The 18,864-nt window shown below is 35.4% G+C and overlaps 1 protein-coding gene across 1 annotated transcript in view; it reads right to left on the bottom strand.

The window, feature by feature from the left end:
- TRDN (triadin) overlaps positions 1-18,864 on the bottom strand; it is a 108,836-nt gene that overhangs the window by 59,706 nt on the left and 30,266 nt on the right. Inside the window, exons 2-4 of the mRNA XM_030944752.1 lie at positions 18,586-18,795; positions 5,944-6,081; positions 3,972-3,998 (exon numbers count right to left, since the gene is read on the bottom strand). Of these exons, the coding sequence (XP_030800612.1) occupies positions 3,972-3,998; positions 5,944-6,081; positions 18,586-18,795 (375 nt within the window). The remainder of the gene's footprint in view (positions 1-3,971; positions 3,999-5,943; positions 6,082-18,585; positions 18,796-18,864) is intronic.

Here is an 18,864-nt window from a genome sequence, read left to right as displayed (position 1 = left end):
TGTTTCCTTTGATTGTCAGTAAGAATAATCTTATGCCAATAATAAAACTTTTCGGTAATACTGAGATGGATAACTGTCAAAATGGTGATTTGTTTTTTTCTCTGCTTTTTAATTGAATAGTATTTATTGAAACTAAAATGATTTTCAATTTAATAAAGACCTTTTTAGGCATGGTTCTCAATGTTGAAGTGTTTGTAGTTCTTTACTATTTGCACATCTTTATTTCCAATTTTATGTTTTGTCAACTCCTTTCCAAACTCACAACTGAGGCCAGTAGTGCTCACAAAAACAAACAAACAAACAAACAAAGCACCCTCCATTTTCTTTTTTATAGCAACAATTTCTAGTAAAAACATACAGGCATGCAGCTCTCAAATAATAGAATGTGTCTCTAAAGGTGAAACTAACCCTGAAAAAATGAACAAGATTATCAGTCATAACTACTATTATTATAGAAAAAAATGAAACTAAAAGCAAATTAATCCTGAAAGAATTAAACCTCTCTGCCATTTGTGAAAATGTCCTATAGTTTTTGTATGTTGAGAATGTGCATTGTAAAAGACTGCAAAGCCCCCTTCAGCATAATCATTCTCCATGTCCACCGAAGAATACTACTTTGCCAGAAAATATTAAATGTTCATTCTTTTTCAATTATTGAAGATAAATATTAGTGATAAGACTTGGACTGGCAAAAATAATTGCAATAAAAAAAAGGTGCTTGAGAGATATTTTCATATCTTCAAAGGATTCTGAAGCTGATATTAATCCCATTGCCTGTGGAAGCCCATTGTCATTACTTGTACTTCTATTATCTTTGCTTTTAATTTACATCTCTAGGAAAATGGTCTTTGCTTTCTTTGGGATCATAATTATGATTAGACTTTTCCTCTTTCATGGCTAGACAATGTCCTTGCCACTCCCCTTGAATTTTTGTTATCACAATTGTACTGTGATATCAGCAATATTATTTTTTCAGTTACTATATTAAATTATAAAGTAATTTTTGTGCAAACATTTCAGCATTCAAAAAGCTGCTAGAGTGAAGACTTGTCCATTCACTAACAACAGACATGGAGATTTTTCAAAAATTCTCATTGTATTCATGAATACCACAATAACTTTGAGTTAGATTTAATACAAACACTTAAATATCAGGCACAGCAACCATAGTGCACATTTCCAGAGTGAAATTTGAGAGGGAAATTTGGCTTTCCATAAAAATGTAAAAAAATGTCAATTTGTTCATATTCTGGAGACAGCAGTAGTGTACTTCACAATCTCACGAGTACTTTTTTTTTGTTTAGAATGTTCAAATACCAGTGTCACCTTAAGAAGAATCTTTCATAAAGCTATAGCTGAAATTGCTGCTCGGACTAGAAGGGATTTTAATGCAGAAATGGCCCTTTACAAGTAGGCAGAGAAAACTCCATAACCAAAAAATTTGCTTCTAATTTCATGAGTCAAACTAACGTTTTGACACCCAAAAACCCCCCAATCTATTTGTATAGATGGTCCTCTTTTGGGTCCAGCCCTAACAGCAGCAACATGGAAAAAATCACCAATGCCATGTTTTGTTTCGTTTTGTTTTGTTTTAGAAAGCTTTTCTTCTGGAAGTCTTATTTATGCACCATGTAAATGACAGCACAAATTAGTTGAGAGAAGCTACTTGGAGAGATCTGCACCTTGTGCTCTGGGGAACAGATTGTGATGATTGTGAGAGTGCTACCTGCAGGAGCTCACCTGAGCCCTCAGCTCACCTCCCAGGGCTCTGCCTTCTGGGCTCATGACCTTCAGCGCTGGGAGAGAATTTCTCTGTGCCTAAGCACTAAAGCTGTTCACTACACCCCACCACAGAGCTCTCAGTAAGCTTCTGCTTAGCCTTAGACCCCAGAAATTAAGCTCCTTGATGTTTATACAGTTTTAAGAGAAGTCTGCAGAGAAACAGGAGCAATTCTGAAGGGCTGAGAGGTGTCGGTCACTGAGAGGACACGTGCAGTACTCTGCACTGACATTTCCAAGGGACTCATGGCTCCAGGCCACATATGTTGTATTTCTGTAGCTCAGTAAAAGAGGTGACAAAATCAAGTATAAACAAGGCCAGATCCTGGCTACAAGGATGAAATGAAGACCTCCAGTCACCTGGAGATGGTAAGTTATTTGAGGATGTTGCAATGTGAAAGTTTATGGCAATACTTATGACAGAAAGGGGCATTATCTTCAGCAGGCACAGTCAAGAGAAAGTGTTGTGCAGGGAGACAGGCATGAGAATGCTTGAACTCTAAAAGACAGGGGGAGAATCTTGAGCACACATTCAGGAAGTAGAAAAGCCCACTCAAAATTTGTTTTACTGTTCTGGAGGTGAAATGCTTGAATTTGGGCCTTTTCACATCTTTGTGGATGCATTATCCTGTAAGGCACCAGATCTGGAGAAATCACCAGGTTCTTGTCCATTTCCTTTACACCAAAGATAGAAGACCCTCTCGGGATTCAGGTCATGAGCCAGGAGCTTTGAATAGCAAGGAAAACATTCCCAGCTGGCAGTTAGATACTCAGCTCCTTGGATGGAGCAATTTAGGTCCAAACAATCATACAGTAACTTCCAACTTCTTACAATTTAAGCAGCCTTGAACTTGTTTAGATGACTTCTCCGAATTCTGTTTCTACATCTTTCTGCAATGGGTGAGGCCTATGTCACTGATTTCCAGAAAAGGGATTGCAATGCTGAGCATGGCGCTGTCCATAGTGTTTTTATGGATTATGCCTTCCTAGCCATGAAGTAACAGCACTTTCAGCCTGGCCCCTACAATGGCCTGTTGTGAGAAGACACATTCCACCCATGGACATCCTTGCTAACAATATGCTACAGCTCTGTGCACCTTCTGTAAAATTAAAATGCACCTGTCTCTCTGGGAAAAGAGACAAGGCTGAAGGTTTTACAGTTCTTATAGATGAAGTAAAGAGAGGGAACCTTTTCCTACACTGTCTGTAAGTTTTCTTAACATGAGTCGTCAATAGAAAGATAACTGCTCCTGGTCTTCAAGCCTATTAATTAATTGGATTACAGATTGAGATTGACAGATTATTTCATTAAATAGAAGCCTGATCCAGTTCCATTTAACTTCAGAGAAAACTGGGTTGTAATCCCAGAAGCAACTGGGGTGCTAGATTCATCAATATGGGCATTTACCCCTTGAGAAGTTGATGGATTCCAAATTCAGTTCACATAGGGCTGCTTACACATCCTACTATTCTTGAGCTTTGCTAAATATGGAGAAAAAACACGCCCTAGTTTTGAAAAGATTTACATTCTATCATCAGTAATTCCAGCCTTCTAATACATTTGCATTTTGATTTAATAGAAGTTGGATGTAAGTTTTATGTTTCAGCAAAACAATTTCAATATCCATAAAGATTATAATATAAATCCTACTTCCTTCACTTGTCTGCTTTAAAAATTCAATGATAACTAAGTAATTTTTTCAGAAGACTAGGATGCAGTCCTTTCTTTAGGGGCCTGTGTTGGCTTCAGGTAAAATACTTGACAGTACCTCATCACTATTTCTCACTAAATATACTTTCCATATTATTATTCCTGAACTTTATTTCTATACAGACATACATATAACTTCTTTGCATTAAGAGAAGTCCCACATGCATGGCAAGGACAATAATAACCTTTCTGTAATTCTATTTTTATATGATTTTTTTCAGATTTTCTGTAATAATTAAATAATAAAGAATAACAAAATAGTAAGTTAATAATGAAATAGTAAAGAATTCTTACAAATTCTTACAACAAACAGCTCAGTAAATATTATTTGTGTTTTGCATTTAAGAGGTTTGCTAGAGCACAACTGAAAAGGCTAGTAGACTGCCATGTAACTATTGTCAAAATTTATATCACAGACATACAATTAATTCTTAAAAAGATTACTAAATATTTTCCCTCTATTATCAAGCAACTGACCAACCTTTTTTCAGGGAAGGTTCCACTTCACCTAAACCAAGAGAAAAAAACAGGTATCAGAGAAAAGATTGAAGAAAAACACAAACCAACAAAACCCAAACCAAACCAAACCAAACCAAACCAAAAACAGCTCACAAAACAAAACGAAACCAAAAAAAACAACACCTTTTTTCATGTTGGCTGATTTTATTTCAAAAAATATTTTTTCTTCTTTATATGCTAAATGACAAGCATCAATTCTGAGATTTTGGATTTTTCATTAAAAATCTAAATTGCCATAGAGTTTTGGGTAGATAAATTCAAGGTGCAGTAGTAACTAAGGAAATATCCAAATCTCTATTCGTGCTTCTGAATATTAACTTGTGACTACAATTAAAAATTTACTTGATGCATGTTTCCCCATTTTAAGGAAAAGCTCACTGGTTCTTTTTAAATTCCAAACAAAGTATATATGAAATTAAGCAAGATTGTAAATCTAGCAATGGCCAAGGCAAAAAAGAATCCATTTCAGTGTAACTAAGCATTTGATTGCTGCAATATGTTACTACATCTCCATGTAGGACATGGAATTTGACGGAGTGATCCTGAATGAGTGGCCAGTGTGCAGCCTCGGCTGCACTGACTACAGCACAGAGGGGGCGGGGTGCTCAGAGCACTTAATTTTTATGACATAGTGCAGTAAGATGCCTTGCTGCCTATTCACACCCCTGGTTGATGATGAAATTCCACTTGGGCAAAACATTGCAAGAGCTAAGGTTTCCAAATCTAGTGAACATCAGATCTCGAATTTTTGTCTGTCAGGTATTTTATGACTTTTCCTACTGCCTTTAACACTTAGACACTCGAGTGTTTGAAAGTTTGCATGTGCTTTGGGAGCTATGAAATCCTAAAAATACACACTGATCAAATTTTACAAAGCTGTTTATTTTTCATCTTTTCTGTTTGTCAGCCTTAGGAGAGACTGGCTTTTGGCTAGTTATAAATCATATCTCAGAATAGGATGCCCAATTCACAGACTCAACGTGTCTGAGTCTATCTATTAGCATTCATATACGATGCTAATATAAAAAGCTCATGCACACATTTAAAAGGTAAACACTTGGTAATATCTCAGGTTTCTGAACAAATGGGTAGAAGTCAGTTCCAGTACATGTCACTTTTTAATTATATTCTGGTGTAGCCAAATGGAATGTAAAATAAACTACCGTGAAATGAAGATGTCACTCCTACACTTCTCGCTTGTCAGAATGACCAATATGATGTGACATGATGATCCACTACTGACTGTGAGCAGTCTCTACTCATACTGGGGAACTCGGTTTTATTTTTTTGTTTTGGTTTAGTTTTTGTTTTTTATTAACAGAAAGAGAGTTATTTCCAAAATCAAAATATTAGTAATTTGCTTTCTTTTATCTGATTATGTCATGAAGAATGGTACCATAATGGCAAAATAATTTCTAGAAAACTGAATTATTTGCAATATGTCATCCAAAATCCCGTAAGTTCAGTTGAAATGTTATATTCTTTTTTCATTTCAATATATTGCCCCATTATCAATATGTCAGATTGAAAAAAGTTCTAAATTTCCTGATGTATCTTGAATATTTTCCAGGGTTCTTTAGATTCTTGCTGATTAAAAGAAAATAGTCATTTCCATTCTCTGAAGCGACATCCTGATGCATATTTTGGTTGTGGCTTTGAAGTCGTATATAAATTAGTGTTCTTTTCTTCAAGATGTTCTAATGGTAATATTTAATTCTGACAGTTTTTTGTAATAGTACATTAAACATGAGATGAAAGCTAACAAAGAGACAAATTTACTGATTAGAATAGCCAGTGGATGCTTTATTAGCAGCAATGTTCACTTTTCCTTTTTGTTTGACCTTCTTGTCTGTGATGTTAAAAGCTGAGTAAGCTGTTTTAATGCGTGTAAAAAGCAGTTAGAGCAGTTACAGAAGTCTTTACATTACAAATACCTTCATCACTGTCATCATCATCACTCCATACGATGTCAGACAGTAAAGAAAAAAAGCCATAAATCCAATCAGAAGACTCTTCCAGTGTCTCATGAATGATTCTCAGTGGTTCTGTGCTGAGCTTGTGAACAGATCTTCCTGAGTGCAGAGTTTAAAACAAAAGCGATTTGAAAAAAGAACCCAAACCAAACAACTCCTTCAGTAGTAAAAGTTCATCTTCATTTTATACAGGACTGATTATACTACCTCTTTTATCAGAAACAAGGATTGCGAATGTTAATTTTTATTATTCAAGCATTTGAGGACAGCTCTCCTTCCTGTGGAAGGCTGGTATAAACTGTATCTTATTGCACTTGCTGTTCACAAAGTGATTAAGGACCCAGTGTACAATTTGGTTTGATGTTGTACTCCAAGTTCTGGCTCTCCTTCTGGGGATTGGCTGGGCAAAAAATAAGTATGGATTTCATTCTAATATTCTTCTTTTTATATAATTGCTTCATTTCAGCCCAGTTTTTAATCTCAGATCCCCTGCCTCTTGATGCCCATCTAGGATTCAGTCCCAATTATATCTCCCCACTGAGCTCATTCCTTCGCACAAGTCCTGGCTGAAGAAATTGAAACACATACAGGATGGGAAGAGGAAAGATGTGCATACTCAGACCAAAATTAACCTGAGCTCAGAATAAACAGGGATGCAAATCGTGGCACAGAGACAGCTGCTTTCAAACTCATACTCCTGTGATTCTGGTTCTTCTTTCACAACTTTCCTAGAATTTCTTTCACGTACACTTGTGCACAAGTGCATACCTAACTTGTTCCGCTCTTACTGCCCCTGTAGGCAAACAAATTGGGAAACAAGGAAGCTGTGCAGTTTCATATCCTTCACCTTCCTGGAACCTCTGGTGGAAGTGACACCTGCTCCACACTGTATCCACCACCCAGGCAGTGCAGCCATCAGTGGCTAATACTAGTACTCCCCTAAAGGCTTTTCCAATCGGGATTTCACCAGATTTCTCCATACCTGACACACTACTTCAGAGGGACTTCCCCATCTCTGACAGAATTCTGACCATTCTGCGCAGCAATTTTCTATTTTCTTGAAATTTGTAGCAAACATTTCTTAGGAAGAGGAAAAACACTCATTCAGTCTATGTTACTGCTCACTGTACTTGAAACTGCAGACTGAGTCATTTCCTGGTCTGTGCAAAGCTTTTCCACAAATATAGACAACTGAAGGTAGACTTCAAACGTGATTTGAGCTTTTGGCCTAGTCTTGCTCCCAGGAGTTTTGATAGAGATATGCACCCTGAATTTAACATTATCAAGGTGGGAACCATACCTCTCTTGTCTTTCTGTAGGTAAAGATTTTAGTCAGAAGCTAAAGACAAATCTATTCAGAACTACTTCTGATTGCAGTGTTCTGACTCACAAACCAAAGTCAGAAGCAGTCTCACATGGACTTGCAGGCTAAAAATCATGCAAGGTGCAGGCTTAAAGGAACTTTTTCAGTGACAGCAGTAGGAAAAGTTATTTTCTTAAAGTGCTGTAACAAAACTTAGATGTAGCTTTATTTGAAACATAAATGCATCACTATTCATGTTCATTTTATTTCTAATTAATTATTCTGAAACACAAGAGACCAGGCTGACTTTCTCTTGCTTTGCAGCTGCTTGTTGATAATGCAGACCAAAAAAATATTATAGTTAATATTTTGTGAATATTGTATTATATAGGTATGTGCTGCTGAACAATCAGACACATCAAATAAATTAAAGGTATGACATGACGCAGTGACAGAGTTATAAAGAAATTAATTTAGTGCACTATCGTGCACACTACTCTATTCAGAAAGATTGAGTAGTAAACCAGCAAATATTTACTTTGTTTAGCATGACACTTATTTGCATTGTCTTCATGCACTGAGATGTAGAGATTTAATTTTTTCAAGTGATTTGCCAGAAATTGTCTTCTTAAGCGTTAACCAAGAGAAAGAACACCTATACTTAGGCTCTTAAAAAGTAAATTTATGACCTGACCCCGATGCCATTTACACTTTACTCTAATCTAGAGGTGCTAAGGAGTCAAAGTGGACTAATAGAATGGACATGGCCAGAAGTGTCTTAGCATAATCAAGATTTTGATTCACAAGCAGGGATGGTTTAACTTTGGACAGCTGCCTTTATTTTCAGTGGCTATCCATCCTCCTTTTACCCACTGGTTGCTTAGGGAGGGCGCAGTTACTTTTACAGCCACGGATTTTTACAGCTGCAAGGACTACAGCTATAAAGTAAACAAGAATTGGTATCAATTTATTTTAATTAACTGTTCTATCAGCTAGCAGCTCAAAAACTGCTTCTGCTTCACAGGTAGCAGAGCTGTCCCCCCTGGGCAGGCAAGGGAAATGCTCAGAGAAGTGCAAGATCAAGAGCAGAGGAAATTATTCCAACCACCCCAAGGCAAGCCATCTTTGCTGATGAATCAGTCTTCAACATCATGTCCTGGTCTTTCATTCATAACATCTTCATACCACACTATGTAAAGGGATTAGAAATTATAAGTGTCCAGAGGTAAAATTGTGTGTCCAGTCATGCCTATGCTAACAGGTGCAAGTTGTAAATCCTGTTTAACATAGAAAGTTTTGAAAAATCAGTTTGGAGCTATGTAGAGGACATTTTATTGGTATTCGCAAAATGAAATTTTGTATTAAACAGATACTGTGAGCTCACTTGTGGTCTGATGCAAGTGGCATGAACCTGGAAAATTGTGTCTTTGTGCACTGATCTTCTGTTTAAATTGTATTTCCAACATTTTTAAGAGTAGTGCTGATAATAATGATGTGTTCTAGAATTCTTAACACCACACCAAGTAACGCTGAAGTGAAAATTAAGACTGATTAAATTCATGCTTTTAGTTCTCCCAACAATTTTGATAATTCCAGGTGCTACAAGGTCCCTAGTAGAATGAAATACAAAGGAAATTAAACAATTCTGGTGTTAACAACTACAGAGAAAGATTCAATTTACCTCACACACATTCAAAGAAAGACAATTGCCAGATTTGCATACTCTTGCTTGAAGAGTGAAGCTAAAATAATGCAGATTTTCATAACAAAGTTTGAGCTTCATATTTTTTAATTTAGTGATGTCCAGCAATTGAAAGAATGATGAGATTCTTTTACAATCATCCTGTAGTCAACATATTTGACTGGATTGGCAGTCTTCTATCCAAATTCTCATTTCTTAGCAAATATTAGGAGACTAATTATTTTAAAAGTAAGCTCACAATATATTTCTTTTGCTAACATTTGGTGTGTAATATAGAATTTGTAACTAATCTATAGCTATAACTAATATTATTATAGATTAATATAATTGATTTAAACTGTAATTAATACATCATATATCGCATAAAATCCATTGCTGTGGGAGTAGAGGGGGCAGGATTTTGCATTTAAACTGTAAAGAGGCTATTTCTCAGAATATTTCTCAGATAGATATGGACTTGTGAAGTTTAAGCTTTTGTTTAACTTTTAAATAGGGATTGAGCCAAATTTTAAGTCTTAGACAAAATAGTAAACAATTAATAAATGCCTGTTGAAGAAGGGGAGAGGAAGTAAATGGTTACCGAGGAGGTTAAGTTCAGATGTAAAACATACAATTAATATTGAAAAATTTAGATGACACTGTGCAATTACCTTTAATCACAGTTTAATTTCAGATTATCCTATTTAGTGAAATATACCTGAAAGCATACTTAATCCCTGGTGTTCTTAAACTCCCTCAAAAGCTAGTGCAGAAAGACATAACCTTCAGAAGGCAAGTGTCTCTTTTTCCTCTGAAATCTGTCTTAGGGTTACATGAATCAATTTCCAAAGATACCCACTCCTTTCCATTGTCTAGAAAGGAAGTCTGAAAAATTAGCATGGACATATCACCTTATTTTCCCGTTACTGAAGTATGGGACATGGATCCTGCTAGTGATGCCATTTCAGATTTAAATCCTTCTTTTTGTTGCACACTTTGTCTAAGCACTTAGATTTGTAACTTGACATTCAAAATTAACACCAAGACTACACCACTATTCCCCTTGATAAATTACTTACATTCCAGAACAGCACTGATTCCACAAAACGCATTGCTAGAATGTTTTGTTTGTCAAAGTATTTTACTACTTGGTACACTATAAGAGATGTGTTTCAGATCAGTAAAAATTCCTTTCTTGCGCTGACACATTCACTGCTGTGAGCACAGTAACAGTTTTGTAGTTTTGTTTTCAGAGGAAACATCAGAATTCCAGAACCTTCTGGAAAATGATGAAATTTGGAAGAGTTAAGGCTGACAGAGGAAGAATTCTAATCAAATGAAAGGAATTTTCATACTACCATTCAAAGAAATTTTATCTTAGGACAACTCGAATTTGATTGGAGAATGTTTGTTAGTTCTTGGAGATATCTGGATGATTATTTGGATTTTCCATACTAAATATATGCAAATATATTTAAAATAATTATTTAAGACATAGTTTCAGATGTGTTGTATGTACTTCTAAAAAAACCCTATGTAATTTGAAGCAGCAGATCAAGTACTACAATTCTTTGTAGCTCTCTAGCATTACTAGTACAGAAACAGAAATTTCATTAAAAATGTGAGAAAAACAGTCATGAACAATTAATTTCTTCATTTCTGAAGTCTCTCTGGTTCACAATATTATTCCAAATGATTTTAAAATTAAATTTTTAACCTTAATGATAATTAATAACCCACACTTAACACAGCTCCTTGAAACCAGGCAATGACAAAGTTCTCAAGGCCTGCAATTGGCATTAACAAGAAGATAGAAGGAAATTTTCATAAAGTGACAAAGTATTTTTGAACAGAAAACCCCTTTATTTTTCATCAGGACTGATAATGGGTACTTTAAAAGTGATGTTTGGATACAAGAATTGAATAATCACATGGTATGATTTGCTGTAGCCTCTCAAGCAAATTTGGTTATGTTTAATAGTCTGTGTCATTTATTCCGGTGAAATGCACAACGAAAAGTGACTAATTGATTATCTGTGCAAATCACTTCAGTTATTATTTGAGTCTTAGTAACTCTGCCAGAAATGTAGTTTCCTATCAATCTTTTTTTGCCTGTCAAATGGCTAAATGTATACTCAGAGTTCAACCTGTGTTAAGGTGGCCATTTTTTTCTTAATGAATCACAGCAAATTAGTTAATAATTGTTGGATTTTCATCAATTACATATTTTGACTCCAGTGAATTGAATGCAATTAAGTTTAAAAATGATGGCAATTATCGGGTGCAAAGATTGATCTATGAGATATAAGCTACTTCATTGACACTGACAAGGTACAGCTGATAAAGATAGAGAATTTCTGTTGTGTTTGATACAATACAAGAGCCTAACACTAGCGTGTGGTAATAAAACATATTCTATTCCTGGTAAAATATTCTATTATAAATATAGAGACCTATATTTTAATTTGAAAGTTTATATATTTTTAAGTTTCTTTCTTTCTACTCTGTGATCTTTTGAAAAGATCTAAGATATTGAACTCAATATACACACAGTCTCCTATTAGTAATGTCCCAGTTTATCAACATAACTGTCCTTAGGTCTTTTGTTTCAGTTTCATGGACTAACAGTTTTGTCCAGCTTATAGCTCTAAGCCATAAACAGGTAAAACTCTGGTTGGTACCACTGAATTATTAGTATAAAAATACTAATTGGATTTTTAATTATATTACATTTTAAAACTGCCAAAAAAGCTGAGAGTCAGCTTTATCAGTAATTTCCATTTAATAAGTACATATATTGTATATATTAAGACTACAGCCTGTAGCTGTCTCTTCCTAATATCAACCTTAGATAATTATATTGAGGTCAAGTTCATAGAGGAAACCTCACCTGAAAGTGAACAAAGAAGCAGTTATAACTAGAATTTACTTGCCAAAATTTAGAAAGAAATTCACAAATTCTCACAAAGTATTTGAGTAATTTCAGGTCCATTTGATATAGCCCTACATGTGGATAGGGTTGTATGTTTAGGATGGGCTTTAAGTGTAGTTTATGTGACTTGATTTGATATCAGCTGGAAGGTTTTGATTTGACAGTTCAGATCTTCATTAGGTGGTGTTTTCTGAAACACATCTAAAATAATTTGAAGCTTTATTTTTTCTCATTCTATGGGTTCAGTTCTCTGACTAAGTACATAGATCTTCAGATCTGTCAGGGCATCTGTAACGCCCTTTAAAGGGCATTAAAAGTGTAAAATTAGTACCTCAGCTTGACGCCATTTCCTGGGACTCTCCTGGCTGGGGGCATCTTTTAGCTGTCAGATCTACTTCAAGCATGATGAGAAAATGAGGAACAGGCTGCTGCAAGCCCCAGCCCAGCAGAGTTGGGGTTAGCTGAGAAGCAGTGCTGCCCTGTGCTGGCCTCTGCTCGTGCCCATGCTTTGTTATCAGCCACACACATCTTCAGAACGCTGCAGGCAGAAGGTCTTTACCAGGTGGGAAACAGGGATCATCGCAATGTTGTGCTATACCTGATGGCAACAGCATGAACCCCAGAAAGGTCAACAAAAAAAAACGAAGAAACACCATTACCAATAATGAATCTTCTCAGCTGTCTCTTGGCTAAAGGAAGCACTTAAGGAGTGAAGTTTAATCTCTGTGGGGCTGCTGTTATGTGGCAGAAATTTGAGTTCATTAAATAGAGAAACAATATGCTGTAGGTGTGAGATAACACAGTGTGTATCACAGCAAGGTAAAAACATGGTCAAACAAAGCACAGTATTTTTACAAGTAACAAACAAATTCTATTGCTGAAAATAATATATTACATATAGGTGATTCTAGTTGAGTTACTTCAATTTCTTCAACAGCAAATAACCAAAGAATTGCCTCACTGCAATTGTTACTGGAATGAATTACTGGTTTGATTTGTTTGTTTAAAATTAGAAATTTCACAGATACCATTATGCACTGGAAATTTGCTTTGTGTTTTGTGTCCTATGAAGCATATTTAACCATGAATTCTCCTGTTAGATCCTTCCCTATACATTGAGACAGTCTCTGGAATTTCATATTTTCAACTGCATAAAGCCACAAAGTTTAATCTATTAAAATTTATAATATTTTATACACTGGACCTTTTGGGATGAAAGCAGCACTTGCAATACTGCAAGAGTTCATAGATTGTCACTCTTTTCAGTATAAACTCATTTTCTAGGGGTTTATAACTCAGCTATGAAATCTGCTGCAGACTGAAACACGAGAAACCAGATGTCATCTGAGCAGCCCTTCTTTAAACTGGAATTGGGCTTAAATCCCTTGAAAGGATTTTTTCATGGAAGAGAGAAAAAATGTTTTGTAGGTTTTAGGTACATTAATTGAAGTCATATAATTCAATTAAGAACTTCATTAAGAACTTTGAAACAGATAAGCTGTTCAATCATGCTTTGAATTTACATTTATAAATATGGTATAAAATATATTTCAGAAGACTACAGCACTGTTTTGATACATTTCAGAGTAGGAGGTTTGTCTAAGGCTTTGCATGTTTGAAAAAGAGAAAAAATTATATGTTCCATTAAGTTTGCTGGTGGTTTAAACTAATCCAGAAGTTAATTCTTTTTCCTGACTAAATGCAAGTATATTTTCAGTTTAAAAACGGTGTATATAAAGTCATAAAACACAGGAGCAAAAATAGCTACACTCTTGTTTTTGCAGTTCTTAAAAATTTCAAGTAAACTTTAGCCTAGCAGAGTGACTAAAGTGAGATGATATTGCAGAGAAAAAATGTATGTGTATGTTTCTTATAATGATTATATACTGCCCAAGGCCAGACAAAATCCATCTGTCATTGCAAGGCAGTAATAAAAATTACCACAGGTTCAGGCAAGGAAATGGTGACTTCAGACTGTATTATTCAGAAGCTACTATGGGAAGCCCCACAACATTTGGCCAGATATTTTGCATTAACTTAAAAAGATTAGAGATATATAATGAAAGAAATCATCTGACTTGATGGGAGCTCCATGCACTGTTAAATCCCCATTCCTAAAGGCATTACCTCCACAAAGGTCTGCCTTTGCTACAGGTCTCTAAAAAGCCTCTTTATTTGAGCAAAACAAATTAGCCCCAACAGAGTGTACCCATGTTTTGTTTTTTTTTTACTTATTAAAACAACTTAGCCAGCTCATTCTCCCAGGCTTGTGTTTTCTATGTTTTCACCTATATTATTTTGTGGGTAATTTTGGGTTTCATAGATTTGTTGAGGCTTCATTAGGTTTGATTTAGTCTGGCCTTTAGGTGACTGGCTAAATCACTGTCAATTTACTCTGAATATTGAACATTCTGGATCTGAAATTAGGGGGATGTTAATTAGCTGTAATTGGTCACAGAGATGGCAGGGAATTTTGAATGCTCTATTAGCCCATTAGCAAATATAGATTCCTGGGCAATCAGTCTTAAGGACTAAAATAATCTTAAATTATTGAGTTGCATTTACCAATTAAAATGTATAATCCAGTTATGTGTACAAGAAATGCATGAAATACATTCATGAATTATGAAGCCTGTTAAAAAGGTGTTTTCTAACAGAAAGAATGGAAGTAATGAACTGTTGCAAAACACACATAAAGCCAAATATTAACTTTTTTCTTCATTTCTGAAAATATTGGAAATATATGAGATTCTTCAATGTGGTATACTACTTATCCCATATTTGTACACACTGTGTACTGCATGAGATTTGTAGTTTCTTCTCTCAAGCTTTTGTAATGCATGTCACCTTCATACCACGTTAGAAATATTTCAGTCATGTTCACAGTTGTACGTTACAGCATGATAGGAATGCAAGCTTTCATTTGATTTCTCAAAGGAATGAGCATAATACACTAAAGCACAACACTGCAAAATTTAATTTCCTTCTTCTGGGTAGATAGAACAGGGGTGAAACTTTCAGTACAGATCTAATTCTTGTCTCATACCTTCCTTGTAATCTACTGCTAAATCTAAAGCTGATTTGTAGATTCTATCCCTGTCCTAACTTCTGAACAAACTGGCACATAACCACCCAGGAAGCAAAGCTTTACACATGCAAACTGTGACACAGGGTCCCCCTGTTATATTTTATGTCAGAACCAGCACCTCCTCAATAATACAGAGTGCTATAGAATTTACAACCATCATGCGCTGGATGTGTAAAATTAAACAAAACTGCATCTTAAATCTTGCAGTGAGCAGATCTTGAATTCATGTAATCTAACTTCACTTACCTTACCCCTAAGTGTTAACCTCCCTCAGCCTCCCTCAGTTCCAAAAGCTACTTTACAAATGCTGAATAAAGAGGCCCAGCAAAAAGCAATTTACCAGATCTACTTTAGGATGAAACTAAACATCTCTTTTTTATATCATTCCAGAACAAATGCCATCTTATATAAATTGACAAAGTTTCACAAGCTTGATAATTTACTGTTAAAGAGATGTGAAACCATAGCAATCAAGAAGCAAAACCTAAGGGATCACAGACGCTAGTGTGAAGTTAATACTGATAAATTAAAATAATATATAAGAGGTAAAATACATATATAGATCATTTATGTATTTTTGAAATTATCTGCTTTTCAGGCAAATGAGAGTAAAATTGTTAATTATTGAAGGAAAAGAAAGCTCAGGTTCAAGTTTAAAGTACTTCCTTCTCACCTCACGTGTAGTGTTTTTACTGAGCTCCATGAATCTCTGTGTACTCTAGGCAACTCATAATCTAGGGCATTGCATTTCCTGTGTACTTTCCAGAGGTCAGCAGCTCTGTAGTGCAATCAGGGGGAAAAAAATCCATGTCTATTCCTCAGCCACACAGTTCCCTGACTGGTTTACCAGGTCAGCCTGCTCCTGCTTTCTGCTGCGCTCCCTCCTGTGTGGCACAGTCACTGCTACAGCTCTGCCATGGAGATGGTCATTTCTGGTACAGAAACGTAGTGAAAGTCCCTGTGGGAGCCTGCAGATCAGAATCCTCTGTCAGCTCTTTAACTGCCCTTCAAAGATCTGCAGGCTTCTCCTCAGTCACCCTCCTGTCTCCTCTAGGCTGAGTTCACCTCCCTCAGCCTGCCTCATTCTTATGCTATGCATAATTTCTGAGCATGAACTTCATGGAACTTCAGGTAGAGAAATGGGAAAGAGATTGAAAGCACTGGCTTATGAAAGGCAAGTGTTCTTTGAGGAGAAATACACTGGTTTTTTCTGTGGTTTATGGATTTAAAGAGCAAACAGTTGAATATAATTTTTGGGCATCTTTAATTTGCATTTGAAAACTAGGAAATTAATTTTAATCTTGCTTGCAAAACTAAATTTACAGTCCCGAGTATAACTATTTACTCTTTTTATGTAGGTCAGGTCTTTCAAAGAGCAATATCAAACCCAAGACAAAAAAAATACTGGGTTTTAGATTTAAGGAGCCACTTAGAAATATGCCTCAAATTCTACTTTCTATATGAAATGGAGGCATTGCTTCCACTGTAGGCAACCTGTCCAAAGGTGAAAATTATTCTTGTATCAATAATGCCAGCTATGTGATTCTATGTACAATCTTCAGCTATTTCCATGGTGTTTTTACAAATCACTGGGTTCAACTCAAAAAAACCAGTAAGAAATCAGGAGTGAAAACTTAGGGGTTGTGATAACAGCTATGCAACTATTCTTATATGTATGTAAATACAGAAAACAGTCTGAAAAAATCCTGCTCTAAAGAAGTACAACAGTTCTGTCTCTTAATATTTGACCATCAAGACCTGATTTGAATGTTGGCTTAATTATTCACTTAGGAACAGAAATATTGCTGGGAAGGAAAAGAAACAAACTCATGAACTCAAAATACTGAATATCTCTCAGAGATCTTCACAAAATAAAAACTCACCCTGCAAAGTAAATTTAACATTGCCTTATTTTTAAATCCTGGTCTGAAAATGGCATTTTCCATCAACACTTGTGAGATTTAAGTTCATTTAACCAGTAGAATGTGAGCAGAATTCCATCTGCTTCAGAAGTTTCCTTCAGACTCTGGTACAGATACAAATTCTTATTGCTTAGTATTACCTTTGTTTATTGAGCATGTGTGACCTGATAGCAAGTTCAGAAATTTCTGAGTTTTAGAGTTTAGTCTGAGTTATGCCCTGGTTCTTGACTGTTCATTGAAAACATATTAAGAACTTGATTAACTGCTTGACTGATTGATTGGCTAATTAATATTGAATATGGAAAACTAAAGTTGAATATGAAAGTTTCTTTCTTGGCTTGTCTCTCTGTTGTAGCATCAACTGTTTGGTGTCCAAACTAAAATCTGATGCTTATTTTGGAAGGAGGTCTCAAAAATAATTTTATATTTTCCTTGTACTCCAGAGATGTCCTTCTGAAAACAAAGACAGATGAGAAGAAAATTTAAGAAAGTTTTGTGAAACATCTTCTCCACATTTGAAGCTCTATGACATCTATTGATCCAGGATTTGTTGGTCTCTTTCAAGATCTATATGTGTTTCAAAAGCTTTCTAAGTAAATCTTGAAGTCAATATTGATATATAGCAGGACAAAAAAAATCTATGAATTTATCAGTAAACTAATAAAGTCCAGGAAATTTACTCCAAAACATCAACTCAATTTCTTTTGAATTAAAAGTCTGAAGTCCGAATTTCAATTCCTAGTTAATGATTGTGACAGATGTGATTAATTTAGAGCTGGAGTTCTCATTTAAGGAAGACAAGGACCCTAATGATTTATTTTCTGGTTCACATACATGTTTCCCAAGTGCTAATGGCTGTTAGCCTCACAAAGGTTTTACTACTGAAGGCTTGCTGAACACTACATACCCTTTACAAACATAGGTAGTTAATTTATTTTCCATTTTATATCATTGCCAGATAAAAAGCATAAATATTCTATTTCTTTTTATTTGCTGCTTTTTTTTTTCTGTTCCTCAGTTGGAATCACAGTCCTTGTACCACCCACTTCATTTTCGTATTTGTCCCCTGTAATCAATATATATGTAATCAATCATATTTATGTTTACCCTAAAGCTTGATCTTGTTCATTTGTCTATTAAGTCTTAAAACTAGGCTAGATTATTGAAGACAAGGGTGTGTTTTAGCTAATATTAAGAATCTGGTCCTCTGTACTTATGGTTTTTGAAGAGCAGTTTGGGGGTTAGCACGTTCTACATTTTTCTGATCATTGAAATGTGTAAGCAAATATCAGAATACTCAAGGAAACTATTAAAGACTGTATTTCTGAAAATATGAATTAATACTAATTTCATTTCTCTAGAAAAAAAATTATATAGAAATTAGAAAACACAAATCTGACCTTACATGTTTGTATATTTTATGTTACTGTCAACATATTCATTTTCCAGGATGAGGATGGGCTGCAAAATGGAGAAACTTAAAATATAAAGGTGCATGTGGTGTGAACTAATGTGTTCTGACATTTCTCACAATATCTTCTCTCTTTGTAGACTCAGCGGAGACACTGTGCTGTCCCCAAGGAGGTGAGACACTGACATATTTGTGTAATAGATTCTGCTTAATAAATTTTTAAATTTGTATATAAAAGGAGTCAAAGAGAATATGCTAAGTTTTACCTGCTAAGTCTTTGTAATCCACCAGGTCAAACATTACAATAGCTACTGCTGACCAGGTAACAATCAGAGCAACAACAAGAAGCCATGCTGCTGGAGAGCTGAACGTGTTCACAAAGTCTTCTGTCACTGACTTCTTGCCCACTTTCATGGATGACGAAGGAACGGAGCCGTTCTTACCATCTATTATCGTCGTGGTTGTCGACATGTGTCCTGTACAAACAGACAAAACAGAGGAAAACATTGTAACAGCTTGGAGCCTTAAAGCCAAGAATATGAATG

Source organism: Camarhynchus parvulus, chromosome 3 (assembly GCF_901933205.1).
Source record: "Camarhynchus parvulus chromosome 3, STF_HiC, whole genome shotgun sequence".
NCBI lineage: Eukaryota > Metazoa > Chordata > Aves > Passeriformes > Thraupidae > Camarhynchus > Camarhynchus parvulus.
This window is presented reverse-complemented; position numbering and strand designations above follow the sequence as displayed.